This window comes from Otolemur garnettii, unplaced genomic scaffold (genome assembly GCF_000181295.1).
Source record: "Otolemur garnettii isolate 467f Iridium unplaced genomic scaffold, OtoGar3 scaffold00026, whole genome shotgun sequence".
NCBI lineage: Eukaryota > Metazoa > Chordata > Mammalia > Primates > Galagidae > Otolemur > Otolemur garnettii.
In genome coordinates, this window is record NW_003852421.1 from 20,643,347 (window position 1) to 20,663,101 (window position 19,755).

Genomic DNA, 19,755 nt, shown 5'->3' on the forward strand with positions numbered 1-19,755 from the left:
ATGTATGAAAGTTGATTCCCAGGTGCATGGTGTGATTAGCACAATGGCAAATTTGTTTTGTTTTCTTTATATTCCCACATCCCAATCCCCCTCCACTTACTCCATGGAAAAATAAAGGCTACGGTTGGACAAATGTCCCTAATTAGAGAAGAATTGTTAGCCAAAACAGACTGTATTTATACTTTGTTTTTAAGTAATGAACCATTTTTCACACTTTTGTATCCAACATTAACATAGTGACTTATTATGTATTACTTAGGAGGTATTGTAAGTGCTTAATGCGAACTCAGTGATTTTATCTCACAATGCCCCATGAAATAGCAATACTTGTGCTCATTTTATAGAAAAGGAAAGGAAGTCTTAGAGAGGCCAAATGACTTGCCCAAGGCCATGCCACTGGCAGGAAGCCCAGCCCCAGCTGTCTATCCCTCTGGCCAGCACAGGCTGCACAGCCAGGGCAGCTCAGCCTTTACAGGAGGCCATAAGGAGTGGGTACTCCCCAACCTTGGGAGTAAAATCTGAAAAGTCCCTGTATTCAAAACCACTAAAAAATCAACCTGTTGCATAAATATCCTCAGTTGTAGCCCATCCTGAGATCTAATTTCTAACTGTGCTATTGATCAGAGCTATCTGTCTCCCAAAAGTAATTCCAAGTCACAATCTTTCTCAAAAAGCTGTAACTCCTCAATTTCTTCATCATACAGGAAGGTAATCAGTAGGTGGTGCTAGAGCAGAAAAGGGGAATCCACAGAATTGGATTTGTCATTGCGATTCACCAGACACCGGGTATCTAGATTTACTGTCTTGAGCTACACCTTAGTTGCCCAGACTTGATAGACATTTTTAGTCAGATAGACAACAATGTACTTAAGCATTTGTCTTTCTTTTTTTTCAATTTCTTATAGCATAACTGTGTACATTAATGCAATCATGGGGTACAGTGCGCTGTTTTCATATACATTTTGAAATACTCTCATCAAACTGATTAACATAACCTTCACGTCTTCTCTTAGTCATAAAGTTAAGACATTCATACTCCGTTTTTAGAAACATTCACTTGCACCCTTGTAAGATAAACCACAGAGGTAACCCCACCAATCACCTCCCCTCTCCCACCCCCTTCCCATATTCTAAGGTTATAATTAGGTTATGACATTCCTATAAAAGCTATGAATTAGTTTCAAAATAGGGCTGTGTATATTGGATACTTTTTCTTCCATTCTTGAGATACTTTGCTAAGAAGAACATTTTCTAATTCCATCCACATAAACATGAAGGAGGTTAAGTCTCCATCTTTCTTTAGGGCTGCATAGTATTCCATGTACATATACCACAGTTTATTGATCCATTTGTGGGTCAATGGGCATCTGGGCTTCTTCCATGACCTAGAAATTATGAATTGGGCTGCAATAAACATTCTGATACAAATATCTTTGTTGTAATTTGATTTTTAGTCTTATGGATATATACCTAATAAAGGAATTGCAGGATCAAATGGCAGGTCTATTTTTAGTTCTCTCAGTGTTCTCTAGATGTCTTTCCAAAAGGAACAAATTAATTTGCATTCCCACCAGCAGTGTAGAAGTGTTCTCTTTTCTCCACATCCACGCCAACATCTCTGGTTTGGGAATTTTGTGATATGGGCTAATCTTACTGGGGTTAGGTGGTACCTCAAAGTAGTTTTGATTTGCATGTCTCTGATGATTAAGGATGGAGAGCATTTTTTCCTATATCTGTAGGCCATGTGCCTATCTTCTTTAAGGCATTTGTATTTCTGTATCACTAAGGAATTTACATTTTCATGGTATCATAATTAATTTGGAGACACAAGGACTGCACCCAGTGATGTCAGCACTTTTCCCTTCCTGCACACGTTAATATTTTCCCACTGTTGTAGTCCTTCATTTAAAGCAGTGCCACCATTTTGTCTTATCTTCTTACCACCTTACTCTCAGAATGGTTCAGTTACTAACTGGCCAACTCTAATTTCCACCTCTCAAAGCCATTGTTGCTACTGATTACTCTTCCTTAAACATAATGTGTGTTAGTTGCAAAGTTTCGTAACTTCTTGATGCTTCATTGTCTTTCTCTCCAAAATAAGAAGAGAATCGCTACCTAAGCACAGTAACTCACACCTATAATCTCAAAACTTTGGGAGGTCAAGGCAGGAGGACCAGTTGAGGCCAGGAATTCAAGACCAGCCTGGGCAATGTAGTGAGAACTTGCTTCCTAAAAAAGTTTTAAAGAAATTAGCAACATATAGTCCTAGCTACCTGGGGAGAATTGCTGGAGGCAGGAGGCTTGTTTGAGCCCATGAGTTCAAGGCTTCAGTGAGCTATGATTGTGCTATTATATTCCAGGATGGGTGACAGAGCAAGACCCTGTTTCTAAAAAAATAAAATAAAATAAACCAAACTAATAATAAAATAGAATGAATAGAAAAATAATATCTGAATGCCATCCTCAAAGGAGCACTGTGTTCCCTAAGGGCAACATTTGCCAACTACTTACATATGAAAGTGTGGCTTTTATTTATTTTTTTATTTGTTTATTTATTTTTTTGAGACAGAGTCTCACTATGTCATCCTCGATTAAAGTGCCCTGACATCACAACTCACAGCAACCTCCAACTCTTGGACTTAAGTGATTCTCCTCCCTCTGCCTCTGCCTGGCTATTTTTTTGTTGCAGTTGTCATTGTCTGGCAGGCCTGGGCTGGGTTTGAACCTGCCAGCTCCAGTGTATGTGGCTGGTGCCCTAACAACTAAACTGTAGGCACCAAGCCAAAAGTGTGGTTTTTAATTACCCTAAGTGACAGCATCACATTAAGTGGTCAAGCACACACCCCACAATTCTTCTCCAAGTCCCTGCAATTCAGTCTTCTTAATATTTCTTGAATATGAATTCTCTCCTCCCTCCCCACTGCCACTCATCATGCCTTTCAAATTGGCCTCCAGGATCAGCATTCCTGTTCCCTTTCTCACCACACAGACATACATGTACCTGACCTCTTCCGTGCACATCTGATTACATTTCTATTCCTAGCTAGACTCTCTTCTTGGGCTTCCATCCTTTCAGGAGAAACCCAAACTACATAGTGTCTCGCATATGCTGTCTGCCTCTCTCGCCTTTCCTCGTTCACCCTCTCATCTCCCGTAGTGACCTGCACTCTCTCAGTGCCACAGCCTTTTGTCTTTGCTGGTCAGTGTCTACTCAATCTTTAAAACACTGCTTTCACAGTCTCATGCAGCAATCCTTTTCTCTCTCCCAATCTATTTGCCTACCATAACACTTCACTCTGTGCTGTAATTGTATGGTCTTTTCCAATAGACCATAACTCTGAGGACAGACAATCATTTAATCTCTATTCTCCAGTGCCTAGCACAGTGCTGCTCAGTAAATGACAAATGAGCAAGTAATGAACATCAGTGATGAAAAGAAATTATTTTTTAACTCAAGGCTAATCTTTCTGAAAAAATTTGGAAGATATGAGACAGCTAAATAATGTCAACAAGAAGGTTAAAAAGAAGGAAGTACATCAGCCATGGGCCACATTAAGCCATTATGCAGATGTAACTACATTGTGGGAACATCTTTCTAGAAGGTCAAGTTCTAGAGCGTAGGGAAGCACAGAAATGCTTTTTTGTTACTTTACATGATTGCAATTAGCTCTACATCAAGATTGAGTATGAGATTTGCTAGTTTCTTTAGGAAACTAAAGAGCCTTAGAAAAGTTCCTCTGGACCATCAACTTCCAGCAATGCTGGGAAAGCTAACTACCTGGTCCTGGCACCATTGTCACCCAACACAGAACACCCTTCCCTGGTTCACTAAGTCCTTCCTTGTCTAACTTCACCATTCCTACTCTACCTTTTGTTCCTCATAGTTAAACGTGCATGAATAGAGAGGATAATAGGTGAGGTCTCTGTTGTGACCAAAAGCTCTTAAACTTCATTCCTCTTTTAATGGGTTTAAGTTTCTTATCGAAAAATTGTTTCTGATTTATTTTTAAAGCTACACATGTTTTTAGAAGTACACCTTCCTTCACTTTATACCTATGCTTATTCAGCACTTACAAAAATTTCTTTTGTAAGTACTATACTTCAAAGTAGGAATTTACTTAGGAAAAAGTATATCTAAATTTCATTTTAAACTTAAAATATGATTTAGCTGTTCAGTAGTGGAGTATAATACCATTTCAAGGATCTGGAACTTGGTTATAGAGAATATAATGCAGAAGTAATTAAAAATATTATAAATTATAAAAGGACCTTTTTAAGTACAACAAATATGCATGAACTAAGTTTGTACTTACAAATTTCTTCCATAAAGAAAACTGCTCAGGGTCTTGCTCATAGTATGTATACAAGAAAGCAACATTAAATCAATCTTTGACTTTTAATGACAGTAGAACCTCCTTAGCTGCCCATCTCCCTACATTGACCACCACATTAAGTTGATCTAATTTTCATAGACTGGACATGCACCACTGGACATGCATGTATAATCCCAGTTCCTTATGTTGACCACTAAGGTATGTTGACCATTTTGTTACAGTCCCATGGATGGACAACTCATAGTTTTACTATACTTAGGTAACTAGAAACAGCAAATCAAAAAGAAGTATGGAGGCTGCTGGCAAAGACCTGTTATAGAAGTGAAGAATGATCACTGACAGCCTCTTAGCAAATCAAACAAGTAGACATCAAGTTTTATTGCCTGGGGCCATTAAGTGCAAGGGCAAACAGCTCAATGGACTCTACTATATCGTGCTATAATATTCTTTGGTGGACCATATGAATATTAAACACTGTTATATCAGATTCTGAAACTCTTAAATGATGATTCCATGGTATGAAGAAAAGATAAATTAATTCTCATATTCCTTTTGAGAAGGCAATTCTATCCCGAATGCCCAAGTTCCTAGAAGTTCTATATAGCTGAGATTCTATTTTATTAATAGGTCTATGATGCCTAAAATTATTAAATTCTGAAGCTGAACTCTGTGCAAAAGAAATATAATAGAGGGCCAGGCCTGTAGTCTTAGCACTCTGGAAGGCTGAGTTGGGTGGACTGCTTGAGCTCAGAAATTCAAGACCAGCCTGAGCAAGAGTGAGACCTCATCTTTACTAAAAAAAAAAAAAATAGAAAAATTAGGTGTAATGACAAGTGCCTGTAGTCCCAGCTACCAGGTGTAATGGCAAATACCTGTAGTCCCAGTGCCAGGTGTAATGAAAAGTGCCTGTAGTCCCAGCTCCTTGGGAGGCAGAAGCCAAGAGGAGCTCTTGAGCTGGAGTTTGAAGTGGCTGTGAGATACGTTACCATGGCACTTTATCCCAGGGTGACAATGTGAGACTCTGTCTCCAAAAAAAAAAAAAAAAAAGGAAGAAAGACAATGCAAGCCACATATGTAATTTTAATTTTTATAGTAGCAACATTTACAAAGTATGAAGTATGAGGGAAAATGAATAGATTTTACTGAGTTCAATTCAACCAAAATATTATTTTAATAAATGATGAATTCTTAAAATGATTAGGAGATATTGTGCACTCTTTTTTGTATATAAAGTCTCTGGAATCCAAAGTATCTTTTAAATATAGAGTACCTCTCACTTCATATACTAAAATTTTATCAGATATATTTGATCAGTATTTAGATTTCATAAAATTTAAATTCAAAAAGTAGATTCACATGCTCTAGTTGTTTCATACATACTTAAGAGTTTTTCAACAAAAGAATCAAGTACCAAAAACTTATTTTCATGAAATATTCAAATCCACACTGACACAATTGGTTCATTTTTTAAAAGGATTGACTTGACTTTGAAGCAAAAGCTTGTCAGTTTCAAAATTATGTCTATTCAAGTTCAGTAAATTTTACTAACTCTTGTGTCAACTCATTAATACTATGTATTAACATTGAATTCAAAGGGGTATTACATAAACCAAAATGCAGCTATAGCTTATCAACACTAATGAAACACTCTTCAAAGTACTCTTGCAATTTTGCAGAGAATTTTCATGCTGGTGGTTTTAAATAAAACCTGCATATTGGCCTATTTTAGAAGAATGTACAAAATCATTAATTTGTGCTATAAAAAGTTTCAATTTTAACATAATTCCTTGTTTTGAGTTGAACTGTTTTCCCTTCAAAAATGATGCATTGGAGTCCTAACCCCTAGTACCTCAGAATATGATCTTATTTGGAGATAGGGTCTTTAAAGACATAATCAATTTACAATGAGCTCATGTAGGTGGACCCTAATCCAATACGACTGATGTCTTTATAAAAACAGAAAATCTGGACATAGAGGTCTGCACACAGGGAAAATGCTAAGTGAAGAAAAACAAACAAAAATAAAGATGGCTATCTACAAGCCAAGGAATGTCTAAGGGAACCAGAAGCTAGAAGAAAGTCCTGGAACATAATCTTCCCTAGCAATTTTATTTATTTAAGACTGCATCTTTTGTATTTGCCTGGATGAATTTGGAGAACATTCTCCTAGGTAAAGTATCTCAAGAATGAAAAAGCAAGCATCCCAGGAACTCAGTACTAATCTGAAAATAGTAGACCAACAACTCCAGGGTCACACGAGAGAAAAACAATTAAATTCAAGAAGGGGGAAGGGGGGGCTCAATCAGTTACCACCTATCAGGTACAACGTAAGAGTGTATGGCACACTTCCTGGGCAAACGACTCAATTACAACTCAGATTTTGGACTTGACCTTATAGACACAAATAATGTAACCTAATTGTATGTACCCTCATATTAACCCATTAAAAAAAAAGAAAACAAGATGCTGCTGACATTTGGCCACACTGGCCTAGACTATATATAAGGAATGAAAATGAATCAGAACATTTCATTTTGGCCCATTTTTTAGAGGTAGGGATAAAAACATCTTAGACCAGTGTGTTCTCTGGGTTATGCTCACACAAGCAGTTTCCCATCTCCAAAGATGGGCCCTGTGGAGGGCAGGAAAAGTCAGGGGATACTGGGCTTTAGGGGCCTAGTGCAGCCATAGACTGCCACGCTGCTGCTGCATTTAGCCACGAATGCTGAAGGCTGGTTGATCTCACCAGGCCTGGCTGCTCCCTCCCTGGCAGCCAGAGATGCCCGTCCCCGGGAGCACAGGCATGTCTCCAACGAGGGACTGATCCTAGAGGCCTCCTCGGTCCTGCTGAGCTTTCTGTGCAAGCTCAGCCCCAGGGTGGCCTGTGGGCCTGCTCATCATCCCCACTTCCCCAGAGCCTGGCAGAATCCTCTGAGTAAAGACAAAAGAGGAGAATCGCAGGAGACCAAGGGGTGGGAGACAGGAAGAGGGGGTGTCCATCTGCTAGCTTCCCTTATAGCTGCCTGCCCAGGCAGCTCTCCCTCCTGACTGCCCCCAAGGTGTCCCCAGTCCTGGGACTCTGCACCAGTCAGAGATGAGGCAGGTGGGGCAGGAGAAGTGAGACCTGGGCCTCTGCCCATGACATTTGGCGCAGGAGGGAGAGGTGTTGGCCCTAGGCCAGGTGAGAGGAAAATCCCATGTGAACAGTTCTGCTTCCCAGAGCCCTGGGACCACTGCAGTAGGAACATTCAGGCCAACAAGCAGCCACCTAGGTGTGTGATGGGTCTTGTATCCCCTATGCTGTGTGCAATCTGCACCTTTTCAGTTTATAGATGTAATGCACAGGTGGGGCCCCTGGTATCCACACATGCTGCTGAATTCATCTTTGCCTGGATCCCTGCCTCCTTTGCTTTCTGGAAAGTCCCTTCACAGTGTTGGGGTGATCGGCCCTAAAAGGATACAGCATTGCAGCCGGCTAAGTTCTCGAAGCTATGCTCCTGCGAGCCAGAAGAGAGAGCAGGACCCAAACAGGAAGATCATCTGGACTTGTCCATGTGCACGACCAGATGGAAACAGACAGAATGGCCCCCTTGCATGCCTGAGCAGCGGTCTGGGGAAGCAGAGCTAACCATGGAAGGAGGGCACACTTCCTGCGTGCTTTCTGGCCCAAACGCCATCCTACACATCCTTGATGCCTTGTGTATGCCCTCTGAGGCAGCAGAGACGGGAGAGAGGACAAGGCACGCTCTGGCTTCCAACAATCTTCTGTTACTGGTTTGAGATAACCATTTAAAACTGTGGACCTGTCTGTAAATGCTGATGTCAGCCGTGCATGCGCACATGTGAACACACGTGGGTCTGTCTGGAGGTTCCCACATTCCTTGAAACCCACACGTGGGTCTCAGGTTAAGAGCTCAGGGCACAGAGTTGTGGCTTCTCGTTTTTTTCCCCACATGGCTCCCTGGCTATGATTTTGTAGATTCTTGAAGCAAGAAATGTTACTGGCTGGCACTTCCTTGGTGTTCTTTCCCGAACGGAGTTTCTTCCCATCTGGCATATGTTGCTGTTTTTCTATGAAATCCAGGTCCCTGGCTGATGTGAGCCAATATGACAGCCTTGGCGAGCTGGGGCAAGAGTCCCCACCACCTAATTAGGCAAGGCCAGGAGCTGAGGGTCAGAATTGCCGTATAGTTTCCCCAATCCTTGCTCCTAAGCAAAGGAAAGGATGTGATGCTGCGGGCCTTCCAGGGACCCCTCAGGGCACACACCCCTCTCTCTCCTATCCTGGCTGCCCACAGCAGTGTCCTGGCCCATCCCTCCCACAAGTGGGAGCCTATGTCACTCACAGTCATCAACTTCTCTGTGCCCAGGAGGAAGAGAAGAAACCCTTCAGATGAAGGGCAGGTTGCGGAGAGTCTGGGAGATACAGGTGCCCTGGCCCTGCCCTGAGGCTGTACTGCCCCAGACAGCTTTCTGGGCCACCATTCTGAGGATGAAAGGTGCCCATTTGCTTCCTGGGGTGAGGAGCTGAGACCAGACACCTAAGGCTCCTATGCCTGGCTGTCCACCACAGGACGCCTCTCTCGGCTGCTGTCTCTCTTCCAGTCAGTCCTCAGGGCTACCTGAACACAGGGCCCCCGCCAGGATTGGTGGGCAGGCTGGTTCTGATAAGGGTGGGCACCTGGAGCTCTGAGTGGCTGACCTAGAGGTCAGGGCCATCCAGGAGGCCTGGGTCATCTGTCTGGCCTGCAGAGGAGGAAGCAATTTCAGCCAGCCCCTCCACATCCTTTGGGACAACCTCATTGGACTCATCTGAGAGCATCTGCAGCAGGATGCGGAAGAGGCTGTCTGTGTGCCGGAACATCTTCCAAGAAGTCTTGATGTAGAGGTGGTAGAGTCACTTCAGAATGGCAATCCTGGTCATCATCCCAATGGCCACGTCACTGAGATGGCAGTTCAAGACCTGCACAATCCCGTTGAGGTGCAGGGTCACTGGGGCTCTCTCAGTGCTGGCTTGAGTGAAGACACTGATGCCACTACTGAAGCTGGTGTCATAGAACCATCTGTGCCTCCATTGCCTGCCCCCTCCTGCCTTGCCAGGGAGCCTTCCGGCTAGGCTTCTAACTGCCTCTGGAGCACTGGCTTCAGCTCCTCTGGCCCATCGTCCTCAGGGTTGACCATCGTCATCAGGCCCCGGCTGCATACATCGGCCACCTCCTTGATGCTTTTCTTGCAGTCATTGTAGGCCAGGCAGGGCAAGATGACAGTCAGGATTCCAGAAGAACAGGGCAGAATGATGAGGCCAGGCAGCTAGATGAACTCCCACGTCCAGTACATGGCCATCAGATGGATTAGGTTGTCTGTGGTCTGGCAGTGGATCACCAGAATGTTGGCCATCTCAGCAAACTTAAAACTAGAGGGGTTCTTCTTAATTTCTTTCAAGAATTCACCAAGAACAACCTCACACATTTTCTGAATCTCTTTGCTGTTGTCGCCCAGATCTGGAATAATCCATCCAGGATCTCAGGCAAGTAGTTGGCAGGTTGATGTCTGGCACAGACTCCAGAACCAGGATCTGACCCAGGGGAGGAGAAAAAGAGGGGAGGTCACGCCAGCCCAAGAAACTCTTCTCCTCACCAGTCCTCTGGGACTGGGCAGGGGGCAGGGGACCTCGTGGAAAGTCTTTCCCTGCTCTGCAGGTGTCCCAGGAGATGATGAACTGCCAGGTGTACTGGCTGTTGGAGTAAATCCTCTCCCGTAACAAGCCCACCAGGCAAAACCTGCTGCTCTCTGTCACCATGTCGAGGCAGTCCAGGAGCTCAGATCCACTTTTTACATTGGGGTCTGGGTCAGCAGCAAGCTTGCTCAGCACGTTGAGGTGGGGCAGCACGGCGCCACGGGCCACCTTGACGTTGTAGAGCGCCTCGCAGGCGTAGTAGCACAGCCTCCTGTTTGTGTCATTGAAGCAGGTCAACACTGGCTGGATCAGCACCTTCAGGTACAGCCCTGAGTCCTTGCTCAGGGGATGGAGCAGGCCACCAGGCCGATGAGGACCCCTTTCCGGTTGTGGGGGGCTGAGTGCGACAGGCGACCTCCTGGGACAGTGTCTGGATCACGCACTTCAACTGCACGGTATTGTTCTGGGCCACGAATTCCCGCACCAGCTTCCGGGAATTTCTCAATCTCCAGTGCTGCCACCCACCGTCTGCTTTTTGTACAGCTTGTCATTCAGTGCGCGCACGATGGCGCAAGCGGCGCGAAGTCCTTCTCTGGGTTCATGGTGGCAGCTTAAGAAGCCTCTCGACTCCTTAGCCCACGGCTGCTGGGGCCTGGCAATTTTTGCTCCTTTGTATGACAGCCATGGGAAACTAACACGAGGCCAGGCGCAGTGGCTCTCACCTGTAATCCCAGCACTCTGGGAGGCTGAGGCAGGTGGATGGCCTGAGGTCACAGGTTAGAGACCAGACTGAGCTTGAGTGAGAGACCTCATCTCTAAAAACAGACGGGCATTGTGGTGGGCATCTATAGTCCCAGCTACTCCGGAGGCTGAGGCAATAGAATCACTTAAGCCTAAGAGTTTGAAGTTGCTGTGACACCATAGCACTATACTGAGGGTGACAAAGTGAGACTCTGTCTCCAAAAAAAAAAAGAGAGAGGGAAAGAAAAGAAACTAATACAATACTTTTCCTTTCATTATAGCTTCAAAGTTACTTTTTTTAAAACATTGATATTAATTTATATGAGTCAATTCAAAGTCAGTGACTGGACAACTACATAAAAAAAATCTGAGGTCAACAAATCTTTAGGAAGTAACCCTGTACCAATGTACATCTGAAGATCAAGCGCTAGAAATCTGCTCAATGAATGCCTTTAAGCAAAGGATGTATAACATCCATCACACATCTGTTTCAGAATTATACATTTATCGCTTCCTCAATTATACATCTCTTTACAAACAGACATTATAGTATCAATAACTATGGACACCATCAGGATGAGTTCTATAATATGCTGCTAACATTCACAAGCCATCCCTGAGCCATCTCCAGCAGCAGTTCTCACCCATGGGTCATGACCCACAGGAACTGTATTAAAGGGCTGTGGCATTAGGAAGGTTGAGGACCACTGCGACCTAAGGCATCCCTTTTAATCTTGGGACTCCAAGGACATCTTTGTTTTAGTCAGTGTTACATCTCCATTTTCATCTTCTTCATAACTGGCATGGTCTCTCGTCTTGGCAAAATTTTTCCCAATTGTCCCCACAACCGTCTCATATCTTCTAGCCATTTCTTCATCTGAACAAATTCTGCTTTGTCCTCAGCCTTCATCTGAAGAATTACTTTCTCAACCTCAGGATTAAATCCTCTAAAAGACAATCCTCCATAGAGAAGATCTTCACATAACAAGAAACTCTGCTCTTCTATTATGAAATTCTCTTTCTCTGTTGGTGCTGGCAAGTCCAAGTATCAGTGCTCTTCACCAGTGATTTTCTTTCCTTCCTCTTCTAATTGTTAGTTTCACAGTCCAGTACCCTTTGCATGAACTTCATGTGTAGCAGGTTCTTGGGCAACTTGGTCTTCTACTCGGCCACCATGGCTGGTCCAGCTCAGTGCAGCTCTCTGGCTATGAACTCCCAAAGTTAGCTTAGGGAGGATTCTTAGTGTTATCAATGAGAAAACATAAACCATGTTTATGCCTGATTTTGTCTTTGATTCCTGAATATTTGGCAAGCATTTTTTTTCATTCGTTTCAAGAAAATCTTGAATTGGAATTAAGAGTGTAGGTGTTTAGTGACTTAACCAATGGGCATTGGCAAAGCACAAAATCACTGAATTCACTGTCTCCTATTTCTATCTACAGTTCCAGAAATTGGTGATGATTTATATCATTTGCATAAGTTATATTATTTCAAGACATAAGATACCCCAAAATATGAGAAGATAACTTTAATTTGATAATGGCAATACTATTCTGGGATGCAGCAGTATGGAGTAAAGAGAAGCACTTTGGAACTAACCATACCATGGTTCACTTTTCAATTTGTATTTCCAACAAGGTGACTTTGGGCAAGTCCCTTAGCCTTTCTAAGTTTACTGACACTTCTAAAGTCTCACTCAAGTCCCCATTAGCAACAAAGGCATAATCCCACCTTCCTCACAGTCCCATTGGGGATTAATTTAGACAACTTAGTTAAAAGCCCCAGTTCACTTTGTGACACATAATAATGTCAGTTTCTTTCCTCTTTTCCAGGATTCTTTCAGAGAATACCTATCTGAACTCATTCTGGCTGCCAAGTGTGGCTTTTATTCATGTTCTGTTCTCTGGCAACTTGTCAAAAAGTTCTAGACTCCTATTAATCATTTTCCTTCTCTCCTGTCACATTGAATTCACAGAAAAGTCACTCATACTTTAACTTATGCATAAAAATTTTGTACAAAATATCTATCCATACTTGTCTGATGGGTGGGACTCCACAAAATACCCAGCAAAGGGACAATAAATTCGGGGTTGCAGGTCCTTCACCAGCTGAGCCTTGTAGTTCAGGAGCTTCTTCCTTTCTGTTTTAATGAATTGGGCTTTCCATTCCTCTGAAATGGCAGAATTTGGATTAGCGTGTTTCTTTGGCCCAGAAATCACAGAAAACAAATGTTCTAGCAGATCAGAATTATTTCAAGGGATAAAACTGATAGACAGCTAAGGCAGAAATAGAGCCAAGTTCTGTGTCACTAGTGGAGGATTTCCCCCCCCACTTGATCTGGAAAATTTCAGCTGGTTACCAGGACACCCAATAGTACTGGCACTGAGCTTTCTCCTTGTATATGGCAATTCATTCAGATGCTAGCAGAAAACACAGGCAGCATAATGTCACCTTTTAAGTCTTTTTCTTTTTTTGCAGTTTTTGGCCAGGGCTGGGTTTGAACCTACCACCTCCAGCATATGGGGCCGGCGCCCTACTCCTTTGAGCCACTGGTGCCACCCCAGTTATTTAAGTTTTTAATTGTTGACATATCAAGTCTTTGCTAACATGAAAATGGCTTTATTATTTTAGAGGATCACAAAATAAAGCATGTTTAACATCATCTGGCAATGCACAGTGATCTAGAGTCTGACAGAAGATCAAAATCATGATTCCTGACGTGCAGCCTTGAGGAAACTCACTAACTTCCCATCTGTTTCTTCCTCTGTAAATGAAAGAGCTGTTCATTTGCTCATTGATTCATTTAACCGATATTTACTGTGCACTTACTATGTACTGGACATGATTTTAGGCACCGGGAATAAAGTGGTGAACAAGACAAAGCAAGTCCCTTCTTTCATGGAGTATTCCTTCTAGTCGGAGAAGCAACTTAGGAACAAGTAAATAAATAAAGTCATTGTGAAGAGTTATATGCTACAAAGAAAATAAAATAGGGCAAGAGAAGACAGAGTGGGTGGGGTGGCATGGAGGGCATCATTAGGGTGGTCAGTGAAGAGATGGCATTTGAGTTGAGACATGAATGAAAAATTGCCCATCACATGGAGAGCAGAGCCAAGAGCAGTCCAGGCAGTGGAAAGAGCAAGTGCAAAGACCCAGGGCACTTATGCACCCGATATTTTGGATCTGAGAAACAAAAAGAAGGACCAATGTGGGCTGATCTATAACAAGCATTGGATAGACAGGCAGTAAATGAACTTGAGGAATTAGGCAGGACTCAGACCACAGGGCCAGGGAGCTGTTGCTATTATTGTTGTTATAAAAATTAGACAAATACAAACAAGGTCACAGAAAAAAAGTTACTCATTACCCAGACATAACCACTATTAACGTTTTGGCACATTCCAAAACCTTTTAAAATGCATGTGCATATGCTCATTCATATACACCCAAGCAAGAATGAGATTCTTTTAATTAAACTTTATTCAGTATATTTTACATGTCTCCCACATGGTTATACACTCGAAGAGGCAATGAATATAGACCTGTAGAAGAAAGCAAGGAACTGGACAGAGGCAAGCCTCATCCTGCAAGTAGAGCATTTCCTGCCACATGGTTAGACAGGATCACTTACCAGAAATATTAATTTACTAACTGGACATAGACTGAGCACGTGTTGAAGAGGCACACTTTGCCTTGTGCCAACCCCAGATTCACCCTTAGACCTAGAAAGCTCTCCTCTGGCTGCTCCCTGTGAGCCATTTCACAGGCCTAAGGTGATGAGGCCATACCAGGTACACACATCCCAAAGCACTGGAGCCTAGATAACCAACTTCCCAGCTTTCCCATTCTGTCCTATGTTCTAGACACTGAATCCAATGATGCTTTTCTGTGGCTCCTCCTGAGTTGCTCCCTAATCTCAGTGTTTCCTTTATATTCCATCCTTACCTCTTGAGCTGGAAACTTCAATTTATAATCATCTGCTGTTTACAAGTCTATTTTCCCAGTAAGATTGTAAATTTCTTGTGAGGAGGGACCATGTCTCAATTACCTTTGCATTTGTTCTCACAGCATTTAGCAAAGTGCCATGCCTGACGGTTGATATTACTTTCATATAAAACATTACCAGTAAATTTTCCACCACTGAAAGTCATTGGAAAGCCTGAGGCTCCTCCAGCAAAATCACTCATCATTAGATCCACATTCATAGGCAGCCTTCCCCCATTAGGTCTGGTGCAGTCCACTGTGTTGAGTATTTTATGACCTGTAGAGAAACAAAGTGATATGCGTATTAAAGGCAAAATCCTGAACACCACAGTTTGAATTCTCAAGTTGACAAAAGTCTGTATAGTCTGACTTACCTGCTTACAGAAGAATTGCTTATGTCCAAGGAAAAACAAAGAGAGTAAGATTTCAAAATCTAAAGGCTTTGATAGTATATTCTGAATTTTTAAGTGAATAAATTCATTTCATTTGACTTATAGATTCTGGGTATCTTAAATTCCACTCTTGATCATAAATAAATTGTTTTCTTCAATCAACCATCTTTAGATGTTGGGCTCAAAGGATTATGGAAGAGTGACCAGATAAATAAAAATCCCTCCACCTTTTGCAAATTCCATGCAAAGCTCATATCCAAATGATTGCTGGGACAGTAAGGTCATCTTTTCATATGAAACACAGAAGTGTATGATTGTATTACATGATAATATTTCAGGGTAAAAAGAAACAAAAGTAAATTTATTTAATAAGTGTAGTCTTGAAGAAATTGCTATAGGAAAAATATAAAATATCTGTCGTCTTATGAAAAAAAGTTTTGTGCCTGTCAGTACATAGTCTATGTCAATGGTAATTTGTTATCAATCTGAAAGATAGCTCAGTTTTCAAAGTCAGGGATATATTATATTCTCTCAAAATGAACACAGAAGAAAATGAACATAGGCTGAAATTTCACATAGCTATTACTATCCTTCTTCCCAAGAATATTTTTCATTTTTTATGAGGATGAAAGAGTACCTTTGTATTCCACGATAATACAAGTGTCCATCTCTGGATGAACACCATCCATCAGGATCATGAATCGAAGATTTTTGTTCACCTGGAATTTAACAATAAAACCAACAACTCTGTATGTCAATTTGCTTTTAATTCAGTATTTGAAAAGGCTATCTCCTGTTTGAGAAAGACTAGTCAATTAGACCTTAAACTTTTAAAAATCCTTATGTTTAGAACTGGATTTATTTCCTATGCTAGAGAGTTAAACTAGTGGTAAAAGGAAAGAACCCATCTTTACCCAGGACAGTCTGCTCGACATTTGAAGTTCAAATAAAGGTTGTATTTACACAGTGCCATGGACAGACCATTTTGGCCATTTTTTCTTTTTTGTTGTTGTTGACATTTGGCTGGGGCAGGGTTCAAACCCTCCACCCTCAGTATATGGGGCTGACACCCTACTCGCTGAGCCACAGGTGCCGCCCCATTTTTTCTCTATCTTAAGGCGACTACATTGCCTAAAATTCACCCCAGAAAGCATATCTGGAAAGTATAGAAAGAAAACAGAGTCCTGACCTGCTGCCATACTCCAAATGGCACCACATTGATATTAGTCAACTTGACACCACTCTGATTCAGATTCCAAAATACAGGTCTTTCTGTGTCTCCAACATAAATAGGAATATCTGGTCTTCTCTCAGCAAGTTTCTTCAGTGTAGGGTAACTAGCATTCGAAGGATAGAAAGGTTAAAAGTTAAAAATTAGGATCGTCTAGTACGAGAGACAGTCTGCTCCTTACACTAACAAATAAACTGAGAAAGAGGGAATTGAAAACCAGGCCCAGCTCAGAGCCCAGAGAAGAGCTTCCGCTCACTATAATGGTGAGGGCAGTTTTCGAGGAGATTCATCTCTGCCTATATACCCTATAATCCATGGTATGTGCATCAACCAACTATGCAAGTTCCATTTCTCACCAGTGCTGCTTTGAGTAGAGGTAGTTCTAAGAGAAGGCACAGAGCAGAAAAACTTATGCTGCTGAGGTTGCTGGCAGGTGAACACTTCCATGAGCTCCATTTCCTCGCATTCCGCAATCAGTAGTTAAACAGAGGACTGGGACATAGTATAGGACAAGAAAATCTGTGGGTCACTAACATTTATGAGATCAGTTGTTCAACCTTTTCAAGTTGCACTTTGATATGCAAAATGTATTCTTTATCTTTAAAGGAGAGTCAGGGTTACCACTTGGCAAGACAGTAAAATTTAGTATAGAGGAAAACTACATTTAACACTGTAGTGATCCCAGTCATCCAAGTATTTTTGAATGCCTACACATAAGTCAACATTTATTTATTATGCATTCATTACATTAAAGTATTACTGTACTTTTAGATAGGATACAATAAAAAGATGAATAATAAATAAAAAGTTAGGTACGTAGTACATTTCATATATTGGGCTGGGCACTTTCACACATCATGTTATTTGAGTCTTATAAAAAAGTGCTAAGGGTTGTGGGGGGATTTTGGAGATGAGAAAGCATATTCAGAAATATAGAACTAACAAATAGCAAATTGGTACTCAAATTGAGGCTTTTGATTATAAACCTAGTACACCTTCTAAGCATACAGTTTCTAAATTTAATATATGTGCCATCTGGTTTAAGAATCAGATTTATACATAAAGTATAATGTCAAGGGAAATAAGATATACAATCCTAATAAAAAATAAACCAAACCTGCCCATCAGCAGTTATCAGCTTTACTAATAATTGATTCAAGTAACAGGACTGTATTAAAAGCTATTCAAATAAGTAGAATTTGGCAGTTGGAGGTGAGGCGAGGAGGAGTAGGGAATTGGGAAGGGGAAGGGAGAAGGGGAATCAATAGGGTTTTTTTCCTCCAGAAATAAAGGATTAAAAAAAAAATCAAGAATTCTTTGAATGTGCTTTCTATCTCTGGGTTCAACAACTGAATCTTATATTTTAAAAAACTTTAGGAGTTAGGTCAAATTACTCTAAAATGGATGTTTATGGCTCTGTGATTTTTTTTTTTAATTGCTGACAATTCTTACTGACTTTTAGTAATAATGTCATCTATTATATACTTATTTTTTATTTACATAATAAAATCATATTTCTTTGAATAAAGACTATTCACTAAAGTATGTTCATCTTTTCCCTTCTTTTTACGAGTCAGGCCAGTTTTATTCGGTAAATAACTGTAGGTCACATGGGAGGAAGGGGTGTAATGACCTCAATGTTTACTAGCTGACTGGGCAAGAGTCAAAAGGTAGGAGCCAAAGGAAATTGATTTAGAGGAGCAAAAATTATAAGCTTCCTCAGCTTTTTAATTAATAAACTACCTGCAACACATTGCACAACCAATGATATTATAGTTAAAAACTGATGTATTGATACATGATAATTTTGCTCCAACAAGCCCTTGAAACTAAAGAGTTTTCAGGCCAGTGGTTGGGGAGTAACTTGATTAAATGGCATTATATGTTATTACTTTCCCTAACATTAGGGCTCGTTAGGGCTTTGGGCAATTGCATCTTATAACAGATACTAAAAAGCAATCACTTCATGTATATAATATAGTAATCCCAATATAAGCTATAAAAAATTAATACCACACATTACTGTTGTCACACAACACATGAATACAGGACTCTTAGAATCCTGAAATCATGCAAATTTAGTTCTAGGAGTTTGTGTTGGGACAAAGTTATCATATAAAGTAGATTTTTTAATCATAGTACCACTATACCCTAGTGGGTTGTGATCAATTATGAACTATGTTATAGTTAATTTGTTACAAAATCAGTTAATTACATTTTTAAACCATTTCCTTAAGAAAAAAAAAACCCAGCATGTTCATGCCTTAGAGTTCTCATACTTTTTAGGACAGAAAAGCAAGGAGCTAGGCAACTAGCAGCCAATATATTCTCCCTCATCACGGACATTTCATTTGAAGTATGTCTTATGTGTAAATTCTGTCATGTAAGGTCACAGAAAAAAAAAAAGTTGAAATTGCTTCATTAGAACACTGTAGGCGTTGCTTGTGTTTATATTGGCAACCCATCAGCAGTGAGAACAAACTTCAAAACAAGGATGAGGAAACATGAATCTATCATTAAGCAAAGGAATTAGAAATATGATACTCCCTCTTCTGAGGACTCAGTTCATTTGTAAATAGAGGTAGTTTCTTAAGTGAAAGTTCTCCTTTTCCCCTCCTTTTCTATTGTCTGGGTCAGGGAAGTTTCAGCTCCTATCATCAGTATCCCTTTGCTCTGGTTTCAGTGAACTGCTGGATGAGGTTGATTAAAATACTGGGAACTCAGTGTTAGGGTGTTATAACATCGACGAACCATAGAGTGTGGGCCAAATCCAACCTGCTGCTTGTTTTTGTACAACCCTGCAAACTAAAGATGGTTTACTAAAGGTTTTTACTTTTTAAAATGGTTGTAAAAGGACAATACAATTTTGTAATAGATGAAAAAGTACATGATAGTCACATGTCATTTCCATAAATAAAGTTTCACTGGAACACAGTCTCATCTAGGACTGTGGCTGCTTTTGTGCTACCATACTCATTGTGACAGCAGCCATATGGCTTGCAAAGCCTAAAATACTTACCCTCTAGCCCTTTATAGAAAATGTGTGCCTTTCACTGATTAATACCATAAATATTGAACTAAAAATGGAAATCAATTTTGATTACTATTAAGCCTAGACTTGTACCAAGTGGCCTCAGGGTGAGAAATGAGAAGTAGGTTATTAACCACTTCCTCCTTTCCACAGTAGCTCCTTCCTTATTTTCAATGGTGTAAGCAGGGATCCTCAAACTTTTCAAACAGGGTCAGTTTACTGTCCCCCAGACCGTTGGAGGGCCGGACTGTGGGCCCCGGGATGAGTCAGCTGCTAAGCAGGACAGGCAGCAGCGGCAAAAACACCCAGTGGGCCAGATAAATGTCCTAGGCGGCTGCATGTGGCCCTCAGGCTGTAGTTTGAGG

General features: G+C 41.3%; 1 protein-coding gene and 2 pseudogenes across 5 annotated transcripts in view; all 3 read right to left on the bottom strand.

The window, feature by feature from the left end:
• The window catches only part of LOC100944927 (cytidine monophosphate-N-acetylneuraminic acid hydroxylase), a 108,314-nt gene that overhangs the window by 14,755 nt on the left and 73,804 nt on the right, over positions 1–19,755 (bottom strand). For all 5 annotated transcript variants that reach the window (XM_023512315.1, XM_023512314.1, XM_023512312.1 and 2 more), the window contains 4 exons: positions 16,318–16,465; positions 15,766–15,847; positions 14,876–15,013; positions 12,787–12,922 (listed from right to left, as the gene is read on the bottom strand). In XM_023512315.1, the coding sequence (XP_023368083.1) occupies positions 12,787–12,922; positions 14,876–15,013; positions 15,766–15,847; positions 16,318–16,465 (504 nt within the window). The remainder of the gene's footprint in view (positions 1–12,786; positions 12,923–14,875; positions 15,014–15,765; positions 15,848–16,317; positions 16,466–19,755) is intronic.
• Positions 6,593–10,744, bottom strand: LOC105886838 (annotated as a pseudogene).
• Positions 11,039–11,928, bottom strand: LOC105886829 (annotated as a pseudogene).